The sequence below is a fragment of the Phacochoerus africanus genome, chromosome 3, assembly GCF_016906955.1.
Source record: "Phacochoerus africanus isolate WHEZ1 chromosome 3, ROS_Pafr_v1, whole genome shotgun sequence".
Classification (NCBI taxonomy): Eukaryota; Metazoa; Chordata; class Mammalia; order Artiodactyla; family Suidae; genus Phacochoerus; species Phacochoerus africanus.
The window spans coordinates 62365579-62391182 of record NC_062546.1 but is presented as its reverse complement, the minus strand read 5'-3'; the positions used below and the strand labels follow the sequence as shown (position 1 = coordinate 62391182).

General features: G+C 40.0%; 1 protein-coding gene across 3 annotated transcripts in view; it reads right to left on the bottom strand.

Annotated features, from left to right (window-relative positions):
* LOC125122935 (rho GTPase-activating protein 7) overlaps nucleotides 1-25604 on the bottom strand; it is a 175811-nt gene that overhangs the window by 18457 nt on the left and 131750 nt on the right. For all 3 annotated transcript variants that reach the window (XM_047771896.1, XM_047771895.1, XM_047771897.1), the window contains exons 2-4: nucleotides 13467-13538; nucleotides 7656-7737; nucleotides 316-379 (exon numbers count right to left, since the gene is read on the bottom strand). In XM_047771896.1, the coding sequence (XP_047627852.1) occupies nucleotides 316-379; nucleotides 7656-7737; nucleotides 13467-13538 (218 nt within the window). The remainder of the gene's footprint in view (nucleotides 1-315; nucleotides 380-7655; nucleotides 7738-13466; nucleotides 13539-25604) is intronic.

Here is a 25604-nt window from a genome sequence, read left to right as displayed (position 1 = left end):
GTGGCATAGGCCTGCAGCTGCAACTCCGATTTGACCCCTGGCCTGGGAACTTCCATATGCTGCAGATGCGGCTCTAAAAAGAAAAGGAAAAAGAAAAGAAAAGACACAATTTCTTCGCTGGCTGCAGCTATTAGTTTCAACTACATAAGGCTACACAGTTTTTGGTAAATCTGACTGGATTATAACATTTAAAATGTAGATATTTTTGGAACAAAGAAGTAAGAGTTAGAGAAACAAAACCTAAAATGAAACACATAAGCCAGTTTTTGATCTGCCCCCTTTCCTCTCATCCTGCTATGCATTTCATATACTCACTCTTTTCCGATGAGGACTAATTTCCAGCTTCATCACCGCACATTTGTTTAAAGTATTTAGACGCCTACAGAGCAAAGAAATAACATTAGCAAAGTCAGAGAACCACTGACGGGTGGATAAATATTTCTTCCAAACAGTTGACAGGTTTGGGTTTCTTTGAATCCATTAACATCTACAATTTAGAGGAGTATTCGAAACTTCTTTAAAAAGTGAATAGTTTAAAAATACCTTTGTATTTTGCAAGCTTTTTCATTTAAATTTAATATGACTTTATAGTACAATGAATGGCGCACTGTGGTGGTTCTGTCAGGTGCCTCTTATTCTTCACAGGACAAACTCTCAATGAGGAAATTTATTCTTCCAAGAGTCTCTAGGTTGAGCCATCAGGTACCCAGTGCCAACAAATAAAAACCAGGGACGCCTCCTTTCATAGAAATAGGAACAGCAGCAAGGAACCAACCAGAGTTGTCGGTAAATAAAGTGTATTCATCTTAAATCAAAATTTAAACATAAAAATAAAACAATTTTTAGTTATCTCTGACAAATATTCATCTTAGATAGCCTGTTAAAAAGTTCAGTGATTTCTGTATAGAAAGGAAATTTGAGCCCTCTTTAATACCCAATTCTTTTTTACAAGTTCCTGTACAAGACAGGATAATGCATGGTATAGTCACAGCAATGGGGCAAATAATTAAAATTGTGTATACTGCAGCTTCAAGGGTTGACATCTTTAGAGTTTAAAAATAAGTAGTGAATCAGATTTTTCTTTGTAACAGGAGTCACTTTTATTCTGAATACTTTTTTTTTACCCCTGCCAGAGTAGTAATTTAAAATTAGGAAAATAATTTAGTTTCACTGAAAATGAAATACTCAAAAAAATAATCACTTCACTGGAAAACAATGAAACAGCTGGAAAAAAAAAAAAGAAAAAGAAACCCTTTACATACGTAGGAATAAATGGCATGCAAAAGTGTGAATGACAGCTTTTCAGGCCCCAATTCTTTCTAACATCTTCCAGATGACCATTGCTTCATCTTTCTCAAATGGACATTTACCCTATCTGCTGTCTTATACCATCAGTTTTCCAGTTTTCCCTAAGATTCCAATTCATCCATTTCCATAGACAAGAGCATTTAATACACACAAATTCAAACTGACCATGAGCCCTTTTCAAGGCTCTATCTTTTTGATCCTGTTCTTGCAGCTTGTCTAACAACTTGAAGGTAGGAGGGTAGAAAGTATTTTTGCCTGCTGATAAGACTGTCCTTGATTTCATAGATTATGTGGTAGACTGTTTATAGAATAAACAAAGATAACCAAGAGCACCCCTGTTCAGGAAAATTCTCTCTGTTGATGGGAAGGGTAAGAAAACAAATAACTAAGAAAAAGTCCACAGATGTTAAAATGAGTGGACATAAGTCCCTCTCTCAGAGGCATCTATTACTTAAATGACTTCTACTCACAGTGTTTTAGTTCTCAAATGTCTTCAAGATTTAAAGAATCCAGGATGGTTACGGTTAGTCTTAGGTCTGGGTTTCATTAATCAAACCTGTAATCAAATACCCGCTTGACTTGATCTGGGCTTTAATGGTTGAGCGGTGTTTATAACCAAGATTACTAGGCTTGGATGCCTGTGCAGTGCCTGTCCATCTGAAGAAGATGAAGTTTACTTCACAAAGGTCTAGATTTGAGTCAAATGCAAAAGACCCAGGAGGCCAGTTCTGTAAAGGTTAACATTATCGTTTTCTCTAGGTAGCACTAAGCTAATGGCATGCCAATTTTAAAGCCCAGAAGGTTTGCCTTGAGGTTTCCATGCTATTCCTTTGTCCCCTAGAGACCTCCAAAGTGGCAGAACATAAGGGATTTAGAGGGAGACAGTACTGACCAGAAGTAGTGATTCTGGCTCAACGAGTCAGGGGCTTGCTCTGGGTCAGGCACTGTGCCTTGTACCTCATATATATTATTCCATCTTGGTCCTCACGGCAGCCCTCTGGTAGAGATATTACTACTTCACTTTATAGATGAGAAAATGGGGGCTTGGAGTAGTTACAAACTTTGTCCAAGGCCACAGGACAAAAATGAGGTGGCTCTGGCCCTCAAAAACTGTATCTTCTGCATTTCTTTCTAAAATAAATGTTAATCATGATACTATATGGGAGCAGCTTCTATCTAAGTATGACTCCACCAGTGAGTGTTAGGACACTGGTATCTTACACCATCTGTCCAGAAGCCCTGGTCCTTTCCACCCCCCTCCCAGGGCCCTCACTGGCTCAGCTCCTCAGGAATGTGTCAGTCTTATCTGCTGGGCAACTTGTACTCCGCTCTGAAGGGGGAGGGAGCACAGGGTGAGCCATCAAAGGTTCAAGAGCTTTGCTGCAGGGAGCTGCACTCACCCTGATAAAAGCATGGTGAGTGGGGATCTGGGCCTCGTGTACTCAAACTGAAAACAGGGAAAGCAGAAGAGAGGTGAGAAAGGAACAATTTCCCAAGTAGACCTGACAAATAAAACTGTTCCAATCCTTAAAGATATTTTCTTAGAATTATGCAATTGCCTTTCTCTTCATAGGCCTGGAACAGTTGAAACCATGTAGCCATCTGCTTTCCAAAGCTGAGGCACCTCAAGAGCTGTTTTACAATTAAGTGCACACTGAAGATGACACCATGGGAATCTATTTATGATTGTAATTTGTTGGTGTATTCACGGGAGTCACTTGTAACTGAAAATAGCAATATGGAATATTTTGTAGAAGCTATCTAGAGACACAAAGAACATTTTCAGAAAAGGTACTCTAAGAACAGGCCATAGTTTGCATTATCACCTGTATATACCTCAAGACAAGTGAATCACTCCTCCAGTATTTAATACTGAATGAGATGCTCTCAGCATCTTGGCTTATAATCAGGGTTGGATGATACAGCAAAGCAATCAACACTGGGACAAACGCCAATCTCTCCAAGTCAAGGAGTATATAAACCCTGACAGGTGTGCATGTAAGAATGTTAGGTCACAATCCATATCCAAAAACCTGGCAGATGCATAATTATGACTTTTGGCCATTACTAAACTTTATATTTAAGACAGTATCATTATCATTCTCCAGAAAACATTTAGTCTACAGGTCTTCTGCTCTAAGTAGCCTGTGTTAAGAGATCAGCTCCTACAAGATTTTTGACCAAAAGAGCTCTAAAATTTGCAAATGTTGTAAACATACAAATGTTACTAATAATCTTTAAACAGAACATGGGAGTGTCTACTAGCGTGTATAGGGAAGCATTTCATCCGTGTGGGTGCATGCACATGAGTGCAAGTGTGCACAGTTATCTGTCTCTCAGGACTGGAGTAGGGGCGGGGTGTCAGGAAAGAGAAACAATGTAAGAATGATTTCATTGAAAACAAATCTAAAATTTTTTTATTTAGAGTAAAAATATTAAACTAAATATTTAATAATATTTTATTAAAGTAAAACTTCCCAGGGAGTTCCCTTGTGGTGCAGTAATTTAAGGATCTGGTGCTGTCACTGCAGCTGTGGTTCCCGTTCAATCCCTGGCCCGGGAATTTCCACATGCTGCAGGTGTGGCCAAAAAAAAAAGTAAAATCTTCCATTTAAGTTTCTGTAACTATATTACCATATATATTTAAAATATACTGCACAAAATATTTCAACAAGGCAAAAGATGAAGTCTACAAAAAGTCTGTCCATTTAGAAAGAACTTGATAAATGTGTGTACAAGGCACAATACTATAGCTTCATGATTTGCTGACCTGAGAGCATGTAAAGAGGTTAGTCTAGCAAATGAGATGAATGTCACATCATTGAGTAAAACAAGTATCCCCAACTATCTTGCTGACAACTCAGAACTCACAGCACATTTCCAAGGAACATGCTTGCCTCCATCTTTTTCTTTGAAATATCTGTTTGGCTTTCTCAAAGGCAAATCATTTGCCAAAAGAAACCTATTTATGTGAACATGTGGACAAAAGCCCTTGGGTTTTCCATTACAAATGAGGTGATGACTGTTCCTGTGAATTCTGAATCCAACCTCCAGCTTTCCCCACATACTCAAATCTGGGTGGTCAGTTCTAGGTCTGATAATTTTTAAATTTTTAAAGCACTTGGACATCTATCTGTGCATTTCCTTCTTACAGTCAGACTATGAGGTATCACTCTACGCATAAGAGAAAATGAAGCCCAATCAGAACCCCAAAGAGAGATTGAGGTCTAGCTGTTCTTAGTCTTTTCCTTTCAGTAAAGATCTAAGAGTATATAGTTATTCCTTTCAAAGAGAGGCAGCTTTTTAATCATCCTTCACTCTTGGTAGGAACATAAATTGGTACAACCACTATGGAAAACAGTATGGAGGTTCCTCATAAAACTAAATATAGAACTACCATATGATCCAGCAATCCCACTCCTGGGCATATATCCAGACAAAACTTTCATTCAAAAAGATACATTTGGGAGTTCCTGTTGTGGCATGGTGGAAACGAATCTGACTAGTATCCATGAGGATGTGGGTTTGATCCCTCACCTCGCTCAGTGGGTTAAGGATCTAGCGTTGCTGTGAGCTGTGGTATAGGTCACAGACATGGCTTGTATCCCACATTGCTATGGCTGTGGTGTAGGCCGGCGGCTATAGCTCTGATTTGACCCCTAGGCTGGGAACTTCTATATGCCGTGGGTACAGGCCTAAAGAACAAAAACAAAAAAAACAAAAAAAGGATACATGCACCCCTATGTTCACTGCAGCATTATTCACAATAGTTATTCATGGAAATAACTCAAATGTCCATCAATGGATGAATGGATTAAGAAAATGTGGTATATATACAATGGAATACTGCTTAGCCATAAAAGGACAAAATTATGCCATTTGAAGCAACATGGATGCAACTAGAGATTCTCATACTAAGTGAACTAAGTCAGAAAGAGAAAGACAAATACCATAGATATCACTCATATGTGGAATCTAAAATATGGCTCAAATGATCTTACATACAAAGCAAAAACAGATCATGGACATGGAGAGCAGACTTGTGTTTGCCAGGAGGGAGGTGGGAGGGGGTGGGATCAATGGGGAGTTTGGGGTTGGTAGATGCAAACTATCACATTTTGAATGGATAAGCAATGACGTCCTGCTGTACAGTACAGGAAGCTACGTCCAATCTCTTGGGTTAGAGCTTTATGGAAGACAGTGTGAAAAAAATAATGTGTACATACACACACACACACACATACACACATATTTATGACTGGGTCACTTTGCTGTACAGCAGAAATTGAAGGAACATTGTATATCAACTATACTTTAATAAAAAAATTAAAAAAAAAAACAAAACAAAACACCAGAGAGGTAGCTTCTCAGACAGTGCTGAGAGCCAATGTAAACCACAAAGGGCAGAGGAAGCCCTTCTCAGAACAGGGTAGCTCTATTTCAAACTGATACTAAAGAAAATAAAAAAGCATTCAAGAGTTTGATCATAATCCTTGGGGCCGCAATGCTGCAGTGATACTTTTGTGATGCAGGAATGTCTAAGCTCTTGCTGTTCTCCCTGGGCCCACTCACTAAGTAGCCTGACATGTGCGAAATGGATGATCTGACTCAATGAGTACATATTTCCTAGGGTACATCTTAAGAGTGACCTCATTTTTATGCATTATCACCCATGATGAATTGAAAAGAAATTAATTCTGCCACACAGCTAAGCATTAAAACATTTCAAATACGTCTGGAGTAGTTTATATTCCAGATGCTGACTTTTTCCCTCCTAAATGGTGTTAGTGACATTTTTTCATTCCAGATGACATAACCATGCTATTACACACTACAGTGGGGGACTTGGAAGTAGGTTTCCTTCAGAAAATGTGTACACACCCTGGACATTTCTAAGCAGTCATGCAATTGGATTTGAAAAGTGACACTGTTTCTGTGGTTAATGTGGCCTTTTTTCCTTTCTTAAGCTAGGAGAACTAGTCTATTCCACACTTCATTCTAAACATCACACCTATCTTTCCCTAACACCTCTACTTAAGTTAGGTGCTTCAAAAATCATTGTATTACATAAGAAAGGCAAGAAATAAAACTTTCATGGCGCTACATCTGCTTTCTCTGGCCTATAAAGGGGAAATAAATGCTAGGTGTCATTCAACCTTAACGATGTTTTTCCAAGTAAAAATTAATTTTGCAATTAAAAAGAAAGTTTATTTTAATTTTACTATCAAATCAACAAGTGAATTTTGTGTGTGCATAATTTTTCCCCCTAGAATTCAGCTTTGATGGCTTCTAAGTTTTTAGAAAAATTACAAAGGATGATTAACTTAATGAATAATATGTGGAGAAGAGTTTGAAAGGATTATCAGGGTCCTGTTATTGTCTGCTGCCTGTTTCATTACTACCAGATGCTCCTCAGCCAGGAGACCCACCAGCACCATAAACAAGGGTTTCTGACAGTTTTATTCACATTTCACATAAATGCTCATTTACTACCTGTCTACTTTATGTTAAAGGCCGTGCTGAGTTATTTTACAGCCTTATTTAATCCCATTGTTATCACTGTGTACCTGGGGAAGCTGAAGCAGTTCAGAGATGCTTTCCTAGGATTGAAACAATGGTCCTCCTGCCCCTAGTTTGCCAAAGTCCCCCTAGTTGTATTTATTCCTCTTGAGTGTATTATTTCCATTCAACACCTCAGTGGATTTGACTCTATGAGGGTACCTGGCTGGGGCCATGCAGTGAATTGCACTGTCTTTAAAAAAACACATTCCAAGTTTTCATCCTGCCTAAACTTACCTGTTTCAACAACCATATGGTATCAAATATGGAATGGTGCTATCTGAGTACATCCTAGAACATAGAACAGTCATTTTTTTTTTCTTTACTTTTCTTTTTATGGCTGAAGCTGCCCATATGGAAGTTCCCAGCTAGGAGTTGAACTGGAGCTGCAGCTGCCAGCCTACACCACAGCCACAGAAACAGCAACGCTGGATCTGAGCCATGTCTGCAACCTATACCACAGCTCACAGCAATGCTGGATCCTTAACCCTTTGAACAAGGCCAGGGGTCAAACCTGCATCCTCATGGATTACTAGTCAGGTTCTTAACCTGCTGATCCACAGCAGGAACTCCCTGGGACAGCACTATTTTAATGACAGTACTAATTAACAGGAAGCCACTTATTTTAATTAAAAGACATATGATTTATAATGAAGTAAATCACTATTCCATTTATTAATCAAGAACCTGACAAAATTTGAACAAAAGCAAACTCATCAGCGAGATCAGTATTAAGTTCTTAAAAAGATGAAAAAGAGGAAGAAAACACCCAAAATATTTCCATTTACCTGCATAAAGCCTCAATAGCATCTCTGTCCAAAAAATCATGCTCTCTCTTGACCAAGGAAATATCAATAGGGAACAGGAGATCTACAAGAAAAATAAAAACAAATACATTTATTGAGCACCTAAGTTATCAGTCTAGCCCAGTTTAGCATGGGAGGGGAAAAAACCATAAAAACCAGGTAAGTTATTTTTATTTATTTATTTATTTTTTTGTCTTTTTAGGGCTGCATCCGCAGCATATGGAGGTTCTCAGGCTAGGGGTGGAATCAGAGCTATAATCAGTAGAATTAACTTAGACAACAGAAATGTTGTAAATAAAGGCATTGATATAAATGAAAATTAATATTCTTCAGAATAATTAAAAAACATACTTTCTTTTTTTCTTTTTGTCTTTTTTTGCCATTTCTTGGGCCGCTCCTGTGGCATATGGAGGTTCCCAGGCTAGGGGGCGAATCGGAGCTGTAGCCACTGGCCTGTGCCAGAGCCACAGCAACGTGGGATCAGAGCTGCATCTTCAACCTACACCACAGCTCACAGCAACCCCAGATCCTTAACCCACTGAGTGAAGCCAGGGATCAAACTGGAGTCCTCATGGATGCTAGTCAGGTTCATTAATCACTGAGCCACAATGGGAACTCCAAAACAATTACTGAATACTTACTGTGGGGGGCACGCTCCATTCCCTTTTCAGCGCTATGGGAAAGTAAAGCAGCTTAAGACAATTCCATCTGTGTTCTAAATGAACCTGGATATAAAGTGGTCTGCAGACTCAAATATCTGTGGTCAAAGGTAAGCAGTTCAAAACACTATTCCACCTTTAAATAAGTCACCAGGCAACAGACTTCTGCTATATAAATTATAATTTAAACCAGAATGAATACCAGAAGGAGCTCCTTTTTAATGTGGCTAGATTTTTCCCCCCTCATCCCACGTGTGCCTTTGCTCACATATGATTAGGGAAGAGGTCACTGAAAACCAGGCCAAGGAAAGATCTAGAGAACAATGGTGGCGGTCAATGGAATCCAACCATTTGCATGACATCAAAAGCTAAAGAGAACTCAGGATGTGCTATTTTTAAACAAATACCAGCACTTCCATATGGCTTTTCAGGAGTTTATATAACTCCCCCTAAAACAAAAGGACAGCTCTACAGCCTCTGTAGAACAATAGAATCCCAAATCCTTTTATCTGCAGACAAGTTCACTACTCTAAGAATATGTAAGTTTATTAGAATTGAAAAGCAGAAAGGGAGGAAAAGGTGACTCAATAGAATAACTCACTTTTCTGTCCCTTGTTGATAAACACACCCAGGAAGAGTATGGAGGAAGAAGACCAGCAGTCCCTCTGTTGAAATTTACAACAGCTCTGGAATTGCCACTTAGATAAAAGCCTGTTATCCATCTTTGGCATTCTGAGCTAGTGGGGTAAAGAAGCCTTCTCTTGCAGAAGGCTTATAAAATATCATGAGGAAGAGTCCTCCTATGCAATGCTGTGGGTCAGCAATGGGCAAAATAAGTCAGCACTTCGGGACACCAGTGATTAACAGAACCAACAAAATCCCTTTGGCTTCCCAAGCGCTAACACTGCATACTGAAACTGACTAGGCTATGGGGAGTTAGGAATGCATGTACTTAGCAGTGTTCTAGTTCTGGGGTTGACTAGGGAGCCCATGACTGTTCACCGTTTTTATGGTTCCAACTTATGATCACTGGTTTTACAGGATTACACTTAGGAGCATCTTTCTTTCTTTTTTCTGAAGGCTAGAGTTAGATTAGTGACACTATCCCGTAAATAGTAAGACAGGCAGGCCAATGAAGTAGCCTGAGCCTAAAGATTTATGAAGAAACTTAGGAAATTCAGCATCACAGGATTTATATCTCTTCATTACCTTATAGACCAAGTCTCTTAGGCAAATGATTAATGGCACCAATGTAGTGGAGATAAAAGAGGAGACACAGTGAATGTAAACTATTAGTAAATAGAAGCAAGGCAGATTGTAAAGCTGTTTGAAGATTCTGGCAACTGTATTTCACTCTGAACAGACACCATGCACTCTAAGTATTAAAGAACAGAGCTGATTTTAAAGAATATGTTTTTAATACTTAATAAATGTAAATCATAAAGCTCACATACCTGCTAAGTGTGTATGAGACAGCAACTGTTATTTTCACAATTCCTAACTTAGTATATACCCAGACCTGTATTTTAGATTACCTTCCCAATTCAAGTTAACTTTAAAGTTCTGTTTGTTTGTTTGTTTTTAAATTCTAGGATAGGTAGGGACTAAATGCAAGCAAAGAGTGAAATAACTGCATTACCCCCCTAACCCCCAACCCAAAAGAACTAGCTTTGAAGAGATGATGGTTTATTGATGTACAGAAGTAGTTCTCAGAATTCTTCAGGCTAGGATTTAAACTTCCGATTTGGGCAGGATGTATATATTGTCAAGGACCCAATGAAGCTAAACAGGAATCAAGGAATGTGTGAGTCACTATGTGGTGATGGTGTGTGTGTACCCACCCTGCACACAGGGGCAAGATGAAGGGGAGAAATTACAAGTACTCAGAACAATATACAGTATAACTTCAAAAGTAGGCTTATGCTTTACAAGACATTTGTAAGCCAAGGGACCCAAAATCTAACTTGTGAAAATACAGTCTGCCTCTTAGGATTTGGAAAGACATATGACAGAGAATGGAACTGGGTCTCAGCAAACATACACATCACAAGAAAGTGCTGCTTGGCAGCAAACCAACACCAAAAATGGACATAATTGAAGGAAATTTAATTTCTAAACAGAAGAACAAAAGGACAACCAAGTTACTGCCATTGCAAATGCAATTATCTTTCCTGATCTCCAGGAGAGCTGTGAACTGGAAATCCAATAGAATGCTGATCCACTCCCCCACCCCCCCACAACTCCACCAGGTCCAAGGCCCTCCTGAGAGACAGAGGTGCTGTGTTAACAGATCAAACATCCTACTAAAGGAAAGAAAGATAACAACTCCACCATAGTAAGCACGCACATTAACCAAACACCTTAAAAAAAGAGAGAAAAAGGAACTGGAATTACTCTCTGAAATGGAGGAACAGTAAGATATTCTACATAGTCTAACAATAAAATAATTCTAAACTTATCTTCACAGGGAAATATCATACATCCAGTCTGGGTATAATGAGGAAGAGCAGGTATTGTAATGTGGTAATGAATTAAATTAGCTGAGTGAGCTAGGGAAATAAAAAATGATCTCCAGAGTCTCTGTCCGATTTGCCTCTGAGGAGTACACCCCTTGCCCTGCCCCTCCAATTCCTCAATGAGCCTGCTGACCATGTCCAGCTAGTACTTTCAAGCTGGCAAACTGTATCCATTCCTAGCATGGGTTCATGGCATTTTGCTCATGTGTTAAAGAAGGATGCCAGTGACACTAGCTCCAACTGAGAGTCCACTGCCATTGCTATAGGAAGCAGGCTGCTTGTTGTCGTCCTAGAAGGATAGAGAGCAAAAGCACATTTTAAAATAACTCTTTATTTATTTTGTCTTTTCTAGGGCTGCACCCTGGCCATATGGAGGCTCCCAGGCTAGGGGTCTGATTGGAGCTGGCCTACACCATTGCCACAGCAATGCAGGATCCAAGCCATGTCTTTCAACTTACACTACAGCTCATGGCAACGCTGATCCTGAATCTACTGAGCAAGGCCAGGGATCGAACCCACAACCTCATGATTCCTAGTCAGATTCATTAACCACTGAGCCATGATGGGAACTCCTAAATCACTATTTATTGTGAGAAGAGTTGAATATCCCTGGTGAAAAAACAAGTGACATCATTTCACCTGGATCTTTAGCAATTTTGTCACATGATGGCTGTCTCCTAGCTCCTCCCTCCTTCTCTCTTAAGAGATGAAAAGATAACTATTTTAAAATGTAAATCGACCAAAACAATGTATAAAATTTTTGGCAATCCCTTAATGGTGCTCTTTGGGGTATATTTTATTTCTATAAAATATATACCATCTACCTTAGGGATGGGCATTCCTGTTGGTACAGAATTAATTACAGCTTGTTGATTAGCTGGATGGATGGATGGATGGATGGATGGGAGACATCTGTCATCTCAGCAGCGTTAAGGAAACAAAAAGTGCTCACGTTGGAAGAAGCCTTGGAAGGCATCTGCTCTCAAGTTAGGAATCACCTCACTATCCACCCAAACTTGGCTTGAAAAATCACCAATAAAATGGAGCTCATGAGTTCACAACAGTAAATCTTTTTAAATGATTTCATCTAGAGAACAATAAACCTCCCATTTAAAGGAACAGCCTTTTCACCTCGACAGGCATAGAGCACACTCTGCCCACTATGGGCAGCTGGAGACTTGAGGTGCTTGTCATTCTTGGACTCAGCATCTGAGTGATGCCCAGGGCACTGATGAGAAAACAAAGTCAGTCTAGATCTTGATTTTTTTTTTTTTTAAAAAAAGGTCCATTTTTTTCTTAATTAAAAAAATGAATGCTGTAGGAGAAATATTATTCATCAAATGACAACCGAAGAAGTGCAAACTGGGGAAAGAGATCTACAACACATGACCAACAGAGCCTTAATATTTAGAAAAAAAGCTCTTACAAATCATCCAAAAAAACAAAGCACAGTCAACTCAGGAGTAAAGTGGGCAACCCATATTTCACAGAAGAGAAAACACATATGGTCGGATGACATGCAGAAACATATCTTATCATTAATGATTAGGGAAACGGCAGTCAAAATCTGTAAGCTATCATTTTATATCCACTTGACTGGCAAAAATTAAAGTCTGGTGATATCAACGATTGAAAGCATAGACAGGATCTTCAGGTATTATAGGGAAGAGTGAAAATTGGTACAGGCACTTTTGAAAAACTTGAATCATAAAGTTGAGCATACATATTCCCTATTACCCACGTATTTTGCACAATGTACCGCAAAAGTATAAGACTGCGCCTAACAATACAGTTTATAAAAACAAAACAAAAAAACTGAACTGCCCCCCCCCAACCAGAGTGTGGATATAAATAAACTGTGGCACATCCACACAATAGAGCCTCATACAGCAGTCAAGGCAGATGAACTCTTGGTTCGCACAGAATAGAAGAAACTTATTAATAATTAGTGAAAAAATTAGATCTTATAAGACTATATAGAGCATTATACCCTTTTTATAAAGGTAAAAACAACTTTATAAAAATATTTATCTTAGGGAAATGCAATAAAACTATATTAAAGGAAAGCAAAGAATGATAAACCGTGGTTTCAGGATGACGGTTATTTTGGCTTGGGGATGGCAGAGTAGCTAAATGGGAGAGCAGGTGGGTGTGCTAGGTCAAGGTCCTAGCTTTTTTGGGTGGTAGGGTCTTAGGTGCTTACGACATTGTTTCCTTACCAAAATCTTTATTTATTTATTTATTTTTTGTCTTTTGGCCATTTCTTGGGCCGCTCACGCGGCATATGGAGGTTTCCAGGCTAGGGGGCGAATCAGAGCTGAAGCCACCAGCCTACGCCAGAGCCACAGCAATGCAGGATCCGAGCCGCATCTGCAACCTACACCACAGCTCATGGCAATGCCGGATCCTTAACCCACTTAGCAAGGGCAGGGACCGAACCTGCAACCTCATGGTTCCTAGTCGGATTTGTTAACCACTGAGCCACGACGGGAACACCATCCTTACCAAAAATCTTTAAATAAATAATATAACGTCTGAAAATAAATCCCAGATCAATGATAATCATGAACTACGGATATGATTATGCCGATTAAAACAGAATGGCGTTTCAGGCTCACCTTCGTAAAGCTGGGCATACTGCGGGAATCCTGCTGCCCGTAGCCAATCACAAGCTTCTTTGGCTTCAATTTCTAGAACAGAACAGAAGACAGACAAACATGTTAGTCATGTGTAACTCAGTGTGTTTCTTTGTCCTTAATAAACTGATTTTTTTTATACAAGCAAAACGTGCCATCTGTTAAAAAGGGATAAGCAAAAAACAAAAAAACAAAATGCATTTATTCAAATGGTTTAAAATTTTGTGCATTTTTTTTCTGACTTTAAAAAATATGTATCAGGAGTTCCCGTCGTGGCTCAGTAGTTTATACACCCAACCAGTATCCATGAGGACATGGGTTCGATCCCTGACCCCACCCAGTGGGTTAAAGATCTGGCGTTGTGGTGAGCTGTGGTGTAGATTGCAGATGTGGCTCAGATCTTGCATTGCCGTGGCTGTGGCGTAGTCCAGCAGCTACAGCTCCGATTTGACCCCTAGCCTGGGAACCTCCATATGCCGCGGGTGTGGCCTTAAAAAAGAAAAAAAAAAAAAAAAGACCAAAAAAATAAGAAGGTATAACGAGAAAGTTGAAGAAGGATTAAATAATTAATTTTAGGCCTAGATGGTTTACTTCTCACTGCAATAAAAAGCCACAAGTACATCTAACACCCTGGAAGAGAACTAACTTAACTGATGGGACAAAGCCCCATCACCCAGTAGGATGTGTGCAACAGTACAGTGACAGTGTACTGTAGGGAGACCTGGGCAGTCAGGTGACCTCAAGGGCATTAAGTCAATAAATCCCACAGTCTTGGCAAGCTGAAATGCCTAATAAAGCTTCTACTTGCCTGTGGTTAACATCTCATAGATAGCATTGATAAACAGAAAGGCCAAGAGTAACTGACACACAGTGTTCAAATTCACTCAAGCACATATTTACAATCCCATTAAAGCAGATTTGCTGGAGGTCCAGGGCGCATTCATTAGTTTCTCCGTTTGCACAAAGAATATTCTTTCAACCCTTCTTGCCACCTTCCTCAGGCAATTAGCATACTTAGGTATGTTAGGCTATTCACTCATTTATAAATATCTCAACAGTGCTTAATTTATTCCAGACTCAAATCTTCATCAGTCATCTCTCCTCTGAGCGAGAGAAAAGTGGAGAGTCCATCATTGAGAAGTATGTATATGTTATTTTTGGAGTTCCCGTCATGGCTCAGCAGTTAATGAACCCAACTAACATCCATGAAAACGGGAGTTCGATCCCTGGCCTTGCTCCACAAGTTAAGGATCCAGTGTTGCTGTGAGCTATGGGGTAGGTCGCAGACGCAGTTTGGATCCTGTGTTGCTGTGGCTCTGATTTAGGCCAGCGGTGAATGCTCTGATTGGACCCCTAGCCTGGGAGCCTCCACATATCACAGGTGTGGCCCTCGAAAGACAAATATATATATATATATATATATATATATATATATATATATATATATATATGTTACTTTTATCTAGGAAGTGTATAGTTTCAGAGCATTTTTTAATATATTGAGTTCCTTGAGCCCTTAAAAAAAAAAGAGAATTAAGAAAAAATTCATTGGAGTTCCCACTGTGGCTCAGCAGAAATGAATCCGACTAGTATCCATGAGGATTCGGGTTCGATCCCTAGCCCCCATCAGTGGGTTAAGGATCTGGCATTGCCATCAGCTGTGGTGTAGGTGTCAGATGCGTTTCTGGATCTGGCATTGCTGTGGCTGTGGCCGGCAGCTACAGCTCCAATTCGACCCCTAGCTTGGGAACTTCCATGTGCCTTGAGTGCAGCCCTCAAAAGCGAAAAAAAAAAAAAGGAACAAATTCATTAAAGCAAGTAGGGAAGTACTTATTGAACATGCCAAAGGAAAAGCAAGCTGCTGTCTTTGGATGGGTTAGTTAATACTCAAACTAAAAACCATTATGGCAGTAGAGCAGCAATAAATGACAGTGGTTTACTTTCATGAATTTTTTCAGTGTGGCAATGAAAGCAGCATGATTAAACATAAGATTCAGGACTGAATTCAGGGTTGAAGGACAGACTGACACGAATATGTAAGAATCTCAATGTTTGTACTAAAAGAATACACAGAATTGTCCAATGTGAATTATCTGTGCTTAACATTTTTCATGTATTTATATCGACATCTTGTCTCAGAAAGAATTATGGAAGCTACAAATGAAATAATAAAATAAACATTTTCTGGAAAACTATACTGTTGGAAAGACATCTAAAAGCTCAATTTTGTCTTTTTAGGGCCACACCTGAGACATATGTTAGTTGCCAGGCTAGGGTTTGAATCGGAGCTGCAGACTCCGGCCTAGACCACAGCCGCAATGCCAGATTCAAGCTGTATTTGCGACCTACAAGACAGCTCACGGCAAAGCAGGATTCTTAACCCACTGAGCGAGGCCAGCGATCAAACCCGCATCCTAATGGTTACTAGTCGGGTTTGTTACCACTGAATCACAACGGGAACTCCTCAATATTTTATTTTAATAGATGTGGAAATTACTTTTTCTCTATCCCCATGGCCCTTGCTCAAAAATAGATATGGAAAGAGAAAAGCTAAGCAAGTGTTTTTAATTTTTTTTTTTTTTCATTTTCAGCTGCGCCTGAGGCATATGGAAGTTCCCAGGTCATGGACAGAATCCAAGCCACAGCTCTGACTTATACTACGCTGTAGGAACACCAGATCCTTAACCTGCTGTGCCACAGTGGGAACTCCTAAAATATTTTAAATATCTCACTTCTGATTATCTAGAGGTCTAAGCACTTAATATGTATGAATTCACCAAACTCTCGTATTGATCCTAACATGTGGGTTACAGATACCATCCCTGAGATATATACATGAAGAAACAAGTATATATCACCTCTCCTGAAACCATCAGCTGCCTTTCCATTCAGATGGCACAGTGGGAGAGAGAGCTAAGACTGACAGAAATGAGTAAGACTGGTCTTCCTGAAAAAACATGTAACAATGAACATTTTAAATATTAAAGAAAACCTCATACATGCTACATCACTCTAATTTCCCCATGCCCTGTTTTTTGGAGGCCTCTAATTGGCTCTAAGGGTGTGACTTTTTGGTATACCTGAGTAGTAGTGGGAAAACTATCAGGATGATTTTTTAAAAAACATTCCCCTCTGGGCAAAAGTGCCATCAGAAACTGACAATACAATGGAAATACAATGACACTTTTAGACCTGGGTTTTCGCTAAGCAAACAACAGATAAATGTGTTAAGGAGGAAACAGGAAATTTTTATTGGAACTGGCTTTATTAATTAGTTGTATTAGATGAATAAGGTTCAGGAGAACCTTTGGTGTATGGTTGGGGACCATGAGGCCATATGTGCACATTTCCTGGCATGACGCGATGACCCAGTCTTCCCCTTATCCCTCAACAGTAAGTTAAACAGAAACTCCCTAAGCCCATCATCATTCCGATGAACTGACTGATCTTAGCGGTTGAGCAACAGCAGTAGGGTCCGGATGTGACTACTTCCACCTTCCCTTCACTCTGTCTTCACAGTGGGAACCCTTGTACTTCTGCCTTCTCTGCCATGTGTCTCCAAAATCAGGACTCAAGGACAAATGCTACGTGGAATTAACCTCTTAAATAAAATTCTAAGGAATTGGAGGAATGTTAAGAAAATTCAAGCATTTTCCAGATTCCTTGGATTCCCCAAACTATGATAGACTTGCAGGCAAAGATCCATGGAAATGCTTATGCTTTTATATCCTGAGAGGGGTATGTTAGCTGCATGAAGGCAGGCAACACTTTCTGATCTAAACCAAGATTCCTGCCCTGATCACAAAAATTCCTTCAAATGGAAGGCATAATTACTTCAAATTATCAATTCTCCTGTTTCCATGAAGGTGGCTAATTTTACAGGACTGTCATACAGCTGGGCACCAAGAGCCTGACTTTACCTGACAGGTGGATTTCACAGGACAGAGAAGCAAACCACAGTCTCCATCACTTGATCTCAGTGGCTATAAGCCCTGGGTACAGGTGGGCATCATCTTGGGGGGGCTTTCTAAAGCCACCAACCATGAGCTACTCCTGGTATTCTGATTTTCTCCTTCTAGGGAGGACCCGGACTGCATCTCGTTTAAAAAGCTCCTAAGTAAATGTAAGGGTAACCAGGATTGGGAACCACTGAACCAGACATTTCTTCTTCTTTTTTTTATCTTGGACTCTTTCTCCCCAAGTTATCCCAGCAAGACTTCCAAGTGAACTCTCTGACAACCTTTGCTCCTCCCTGCCCATAAGAAATCTATTCCAGTGTAAAGTGAGCTCTGGATTGGTTTGTAGGAAATACGTAATTCCTTACGTCACTGCCCTGCTTAGAATTCTTCTGTGACTCTCCACTGCCTTTCAGAGAAATCTCGACTCCTCAGCGGACTACAGCCACCCTGACTCAGCCTCTCTCCAGCCTTCCTCTCCTAGAAGGTGTCCAAATGCAAGCTCTGCTCCAGTCTCACTTGTATTCTTTGGGGTTCCCAGAAGGCAGGTGCCCTCTTACATTTCAAGCTCTTAGTCTCTTTTCTCTCCCGCTGCAAACAAATTCCCCTTCTGCACCCTACAACCTCTCTCCTGCACCTTCCCCAGAAAAGTTAGGTGCACCTTCCAGGAGCTTCTTAATTCATTTGTATATCCTGAGAGACTACTTTTTCTACATTAGAAGCACACATGTATTTGTTTAAGAATCCATTAAAACTTCTCTTTCTTTGAAAACAGACTAAGAACTAGGACATGAGCCCCTGTCCCTTTGCAACTAATGAAAATAAATGTTCAGCATGCTGCCAAATCGGGAGTTACTTGTGTAAAGTGAATTCCTGGTTGGGTGAAGTCAGATAGTACAATGTGTATATTAATATTTATTAAACTCTTCTGTTATCTAATCACAGCAGAGATGATGACTAGCCACTAGCAACATTCCTACCCTCAGGTGCCTAAAAATATTCTAAACATCTGCTGGGCCTATTCTTAAAGAAACCAGTTAGGAGGCTTCTGGAAGACTGGTCAATACTAATTCAGTTTTTAGGCCGTCTGACCTCACAATAGCTGACTTCAGATATACTCTAGTACAGACACACGCTTTTGTGAAGCTAAAAATCCTTCGTTTCCCCCCCTTAACTCAGGATTTATTTATTGAACATCTAGTATCTGTGCTGCCAGCTGTGCTCAGAGAAAATCAAAGACACAGGTTCCTGCCCCAAAGCAGGAAGCTAAAGGCAAAAGTAATCTGCAGTGGAGTACCTGGTGTCAGATGATTCTCTGCTTAGGAATGAGGTCTTTTCCTAAGGGCTCTTCTGAGATCCATGTATTTAAGTCCCAGGTGCCCTGTACAGACAGCACCAAAGAGTCCCCATGTCACAGATGAAAGCCTGAATTCTAACAATGGCCACATGCCCCAGCTCCTTCTTCCTCTCCCTCTGTCACCCCATCTCTCTTGGGCTGACCTGGCCATATAGAGGCCTCTTCTCATCCACCCCGTGTGCCCCCTTTCCCTGCTTTATTTTTTCTTCTTCCAAAACACTTCACTTTGTTTACTTTGTCTCTCCCCTCTGTAAATTCTCCAAGGGCAAGTTTCTTTGCCTATTTTACTTTCTGATATAACCTAAGCACAGCCAAAAGTGTGGGGCACATAGTAGTTACTCAGTAAATAAGTATTAAATAAGTAAACTGCAACATGATTTTCTTCCAGTGACAAGGTCTTAATTTTTCAGACCAGGATCCACAATAAGAAATATATTTTACACTGCAACCTGCACACATATGCATGTGTGTACATATGCACACATTCATGTACATGAACACATGTGTATATACAAGCATATATAAAACCCAAACAAATTTCTCCAAGTAACACGTCCAATGAGTAATGTGGTCTTTCATTTTTCTATTCTATTTTTTAAAATGCTACTTGTTGCCTCCCAAAACAACCCATTTGAAATGCACTGTTCTCACACAGTGTTTTCTTAAAGAAAATGAAAGACAAGGAATAAAGAGAAAGGAAGAAAAAAGTAAACTAAGAAACCTCTGTATAGTACAGAGGAGACTGTGATGTGACACAGGAAGACATGTTTGAATTCAGAGGTGGGAGAGGGGAGAGAGGCACAGGCTGCTCAGCCTTTATTTAGGAAGGGGTTGTGATCTTTTATATAAGATTGGACTGCAGAAGAGGAAATTTGGAATAAAAAAGATATAAGCTAAGCAGAGAGCTGGCAAAGCACAGTGCATGTGCAGGAATGGTAAACAGTCTCGATTTACGGTAACATAGAACAAAGGAAGAGGAGGCATGAAGTGGAAAGTGGGTTATGCCACAGAGCAGATATATAAGTATTCCCTTAGTCTGGTTACCCAATGGGAACCAATATTATTTCCTCTGATGTAAAAGAGCTCTGCATTTCTGTAAAAGAGTGTCTTAAGTTCCTTCTAATAATCCATCACAGCTTTAAAGGGGGCAAAGTATGACCTGTAACAGGCCGGAACAATAAATCCAGGAAAGAATCCATTGCCTAGCTAAGAAGCCTTAAGAAAATCATCTCTCTGGACTGGTTTCCTCATCTGTAAAAGCTGGGATTGCCATAGGCTTTGTAAATTCCACAAGAATTCCTTTATGGTCATTTCCCCTACTCTCTAAGACAACCTTTAGAATAGGTTCCATTCCTACTGCTAATGTTCCAGAGTTATAATCAATAGCATGGAGACATCCTTCTTCCCTCAAAAAACTGGATCAATAATAACTGCTTTGAGTTCCCCAATTTTGTAAATTTACTGCTAAATTAGTTACTGCTAAAATACCTAATTTGCTTCTTAATAGATCAATTTCTGGATTTGTCCCATGAAGTCTACGCTTATATTACAAAGAATTCAAAACCCTAGGAGTTTTTGCATAAGTATGTCTATAGACCTTAAACTAAAATTAACCTTTATAAGAAAACACTTCAATCCATTGAATACACTGAGTTTTATTTTGCTTATTGATCTTGTACGTTTGTGTTTCAATTAATAGCACTATCCTGGCATCTACCAAATCAGTAAATTGGGGGCTGGAAAGTACCTTGGAACTTTTCACTTTTTCTCTTTCCAAGTAAGGAAGCCAGTCTAAAGATTAGGTAATTTGCATAAGGTCCCAGAGCTACCTAGCCCTCACTCCAGGGTTAGAGAACTTCCTATCCCAGTCTTGCCTCCAAAGATCACCCTTGCCTTTAAATCACCCGACTGTTTTTCAGTGTAAGTAACAACCGGGAGTTTTGAGGGAGTTTTCTTTTAAGTCCCCCACCCCACCCCACCCCCACCATCATGCTTAAGATTTGAAGACAGATACATTGCTTTCTAGTAAAGAACATTCCTAGAAATAGTATGGGGGTGGGGAGGAAGGACTCACTTTCCCCAATGGTGTGATGACAACTTAATAAACGGCTCTGCTTTGAAAGAAGGAAAACTTGGGCCATACAAGGCAAGCCTACACCTGAGATTGTGCACAGGAGGCCCTCCTCCAGCAATGCTGAAATTATATCAATTGAAATCCCCTTTGGGGATCATTTAGGTCAAGTGTTTGCCAAACACTGTTTTTAACACACAAACCAGGAAAAGGCAAGTAGCTCACATCAAAAGATATGCGCCCTTCCCTTGCAAGGGCAAACAGTTCTGTATGAATTTAAGCCCAGGCATGACTGGTGCTATCAGGCACTCCAGACTTGAGCTGATCTAGTTATTTCCAGGAACAGAAAACATCCCCCAATGAATCAAAAATTGGCACTTACTACCCAGCACAAAAAAGTCAAACTGAAATGAAAATAAACTATTAAGGAAATGGATACTGCATCATCTCTTTCTACTTCATTTCAACCTGGGGTGGGGCATGTGCGCGCACACGTACGCACTTCTAGTATTCTACATCAAATATTTATGCATTTCAAACCATGCACTGCTAAGGAAAATGATTTGAAATAGCTCTTAAAATACTAAGCCCTTGGAGTTTCCTTTGTGGCTCAGCAGTAATGAACCCAACTAGGATCCATGAAAACGCGGGTTCGATCCCTGGCCTTGATCAGTGGGTTAAGGATCCAGCATTGCTGTGGCTGTGGTGTAGGCCGGCAGCTACAGCTCTGATTTGACCCCTACCCTCAGAACTTCCATATGCCACAGGTGCAGGCCTAAAAAAAGAAAATACTAAGCTCTTTAAAGATGATAATTGGATAGATTAAGAAAACAATCTAAATAACATAGTTTTAAGGGCCCTTATTTTCACTAAATGAAGCAGGTTTTAAGATCATAGAACCCACTTCCCCTTTTAACTTATTTTTCAAAGCAAAAATACCTGGTACAAACCTAAAATAGCACCCACCTTCCTATCTCCACTGTTGAATAGGATAGGCTGGCAGGCTCATCAAGTCTTCTTTTACATGAGTTAGCAAAACTTCTACCAAGCACCAGTCTCCAATCTTTGGCTTTTGCGCTAAGTTCTACAAGGTTATAGCAGAAGAAAGATAAAATACTGTAGAAACTGTAGTGCTATAGAAGCCTTAAGTTTGAAAGAAAGAGAACAGGAATTCTAAAGAAACTGTTCACTCATATTTCAGCCCATCCTCAGAGAGAAAAGATTATCTAGAATAGCATGAAACATCAAGTTGTCTTATCAAAGATGAATGAAAATAAAAACAAGGCAGATACTGGTTATACACAAAAAGCTTTTAGCGATTCCCATGTCTAACCTCAAACAGGAAACCCTACAGGCAGATCTCACTTTGTTGCACTTTGCAGATATTCAAGTTTTTATAGGTGAAATGCCTTAACCAAGTCTATTGGGCCACTTTTCCAACAGTATTTTTTAAAAATTAAGGTATGTATATTGCTTTTTAGACACAATGCTATTGCACACTTAATAGACTACAGTATAATGTAAACGTAACTTTTATATGCCCTGGGAAACCAAAAAATTTGTGTGACCTGCTTTATTCTGGTTGTCTGGGACCAAACCTGTAATACCTCCAAGTAGCCTGTGTTCAATTTGACTTTCTCAGTTTTGTGCAAAAGGTATAAGAAAAATAAGTATACTGTCTTCAAGGTGAGCTAAAGAATTAATTTTCATCAAAATCATTTATGAAAGAAAAAAAAATTGCTTATGATACCCAGCCCCCCAAACAAACACAATCTACTGGTCAAATTTTGACTCAAGTATATCTGTTTAGTTTAGGAACATTACTGGTTTTGTAACATACATTTTTCCTACAAATTAATGCAGATCCTCATTCTGTTGCTTTCCTGTTTTGTTTACACATGTGGGGAGGAAGGGGTCTGAAGTTCCCCTCAACTCACATATGACCTTGGACTAGTCACTGAACTTCCAGGAAACTCAGCTACACCTTAGTAGGGAAGAGGCAAAGTTTTTCAAAGCTGCCTTTGCAAAGTTCTGGAATTTCCCATGGAATGACTTTTACAAATGCACAAGCACAATACAAGGTCCCTCTTTGGTGCTACACAGTTTGAAAAAGGGAGTTGTGAGGAAACGTCTTTCATGAGCTGATAATTTCTCCAAACTCTGGAGGGGAGGGGAGGATGATTTCAGAATTTTGCCATCTTCTATCTACTTTGTCACTTGAGTGTGACAAAGGGCATGGCACCGCTGGAGTATAGTAGCCATATGTAGGGGTCATGGGCCATTTCACCTCCCCATCTCTTCCTCTTGGGCTTCCTAAGTGCTGCTGCCTGGGAAATGCTACAACGTCAGGGTGTGGAAAACTTTTGTCCCTCAGACATCCTCTGGACTCCTGCAAGGAGGAGGAAGGCGCCTTTCTGTCGAGCAGCAGGAAGCAGCCTCCAACTCTCCGCAGGACACTTGGAGGTGGGGCAGGGAAGAGAACAAAATGTGGATGGGAGGTGTCAGAGGCATCTGAGGACTTCTGCACTGGCCTCAGCCTTCAGTCAGCTTTTGATTTTTCTCCTGGGGGTGGAGAAGTGAGAAGGCCACCAAGTTGAGGTATGCGTGGACAGAAAAGGCGAGTACTTTGCACTATGAAACTCACTCTAGTAGAAGAATAGAACACAAGGGTGAAGAATTAGGAAAGACGGATTCCTACCATATCCTGGCTTGACTTTAGCAAGGAATAATATTTTACCTTTTGGTGCCCAAGAACATTATTTCCTAATAGGTAGGCATTTTCAAGATGCCACTCAAAACGTTTTCAGTGACATCTGGGAGAAAGCTTTCCTTAGAAATATTATTTTGGAATACTTTCACTGAAGAAAGCATTGTTCTGTACAGGCAACAGAGGCTAGAAAATGGTCTCCCAAACCCCCTTCCCAAATATTAAAGACAGACACACTAGGTCTCCACTCATGATGCCCCTCAGAGCAGACACAGAAACCACTCATTTGTCAACCCCAGACACTAACATTGTGGCTCTCTACCTACCAGCACGAGGGCCCTAGGAAACTGCAAAGTAACTGTAAGGCTCTAGTTGGCCACCAAATGTTGTTTTCTCAACTGAGTCAACTCCTGCCAAATATATCTCCATAATGAGAATCTACTGCCACAGACATGTGGTTGAAATCCTAGCTCTGTCATGTACAGTAAGTGATCTGAGGCAAGGTATTTAACTCTCCCCAACCTCAGATTCCTCATCTGTAAAATGGGAATAATGATATCTACTTTGTCAGGTTGCTGTGAAGAGTACAGGTGACAACAGAAGCAAACTGCAGGATAAATTTTAGCTTCTTAATGTTATTACCATTCTGTCAAAAGTCTGTGGATTTTTTTATAAACACAGAGTATGTGTGTGTGTATACATACACATATATATGTATGTATATATCCTAAATAGGCAAGACTTTCTTTCTATTTACCATCAATTATGAAAGCAAGAAGAGAATATGTAGTGAAAAAACTAAGATACAGTAGACCTAATTAAAAGACCCCCCAGCAGGACTACACCCCACTTATCACTGATCATGATAATCCTTAACAACAACACAGGATCCCACAAGGAAAAGTGCCAACAGACAGGAAGAGCCTTTCTCAGCTGGGGACCTTACCCCTTTTACATTAACTAAATTTCTGACTAATTTGAGATGGAAAGAAAACACTACTGATTGTACTCACTACCATTCTTATAAAACATATTTTAACCCTACAGAACTGTCCTTCTCGAAAGAGTAAGTATTACCTTCAAGAACTTGAATTCTTCACTACACAGTGGCCACGCAATCAGGTATACAGACAACTGTGAAAGTCCACTCCAGAAAAGCATTTTCCTCCTAGTTTCACAGTCATGGAAAAGAAGCACCTGGGATTGTCTTTTCTGGATCTAATATGGATGGGCATTCACCATAACCACCCTGGCCACACAGCTAGGACAATTTTTTGAGGTCTTGAATTCTGTATAGATTATTCCTTTGTATTGTAACCCCACATTGCCAAAGTATCTCAGAGGTAAATCCTTCTAAAATAAACACTGAGAGAAACTCAGAGGAATGACTGAATTTAGAAATGAAATTCTCTTTCCTCCACTAGATCCCAACTCATATAATTCTAAGCACTGGACTAAACCAACTTTAAAAATGAAAATCACCCTTCTCCTCAGGTCTGCTTTATAATTTGAAAAATGGGCTTGGGTGTTACACCAGAAGCCAGCTTGTGTTATAATGTTCTAAAGCACCGAGAATTCAGTCTTCAGCAATTTGGCAATGTCCAGGGAGGAAGGGGAAACATCTGAAGTTATTTTTATTTTTGCAGGTCTTCTGGTTGTGCTGGGTGAATGCTAGGGTGGGTCAAGTATTGTCTGGAACCTTCAGGGTCTTTTTTTTTTTTTTTTTTGCATGGCCTCATTTCCGTCTTCCTGTTGCTAGGAAGGAGAGCTGAGCATGAGAAACGCGTGTTTACAATACTGGGCCATCCTGTCCAGCACAAGGCTCTCTTTAAAAAAAGTACCATTCATTTCACCCACTGTACTTTGGATGCCCCCATTCTTCTGAACCAAATCACCCTCCCCTGAATATTTTCTAATTGTATATTTACCCGCCTAAGTCATAAAAATACCACTCTCATTTGAACATTGCATCGTGGCTTAAAATCTCCTTGGGGACACCAAGGGAAACCCAAGCACTTATTTTTGTATT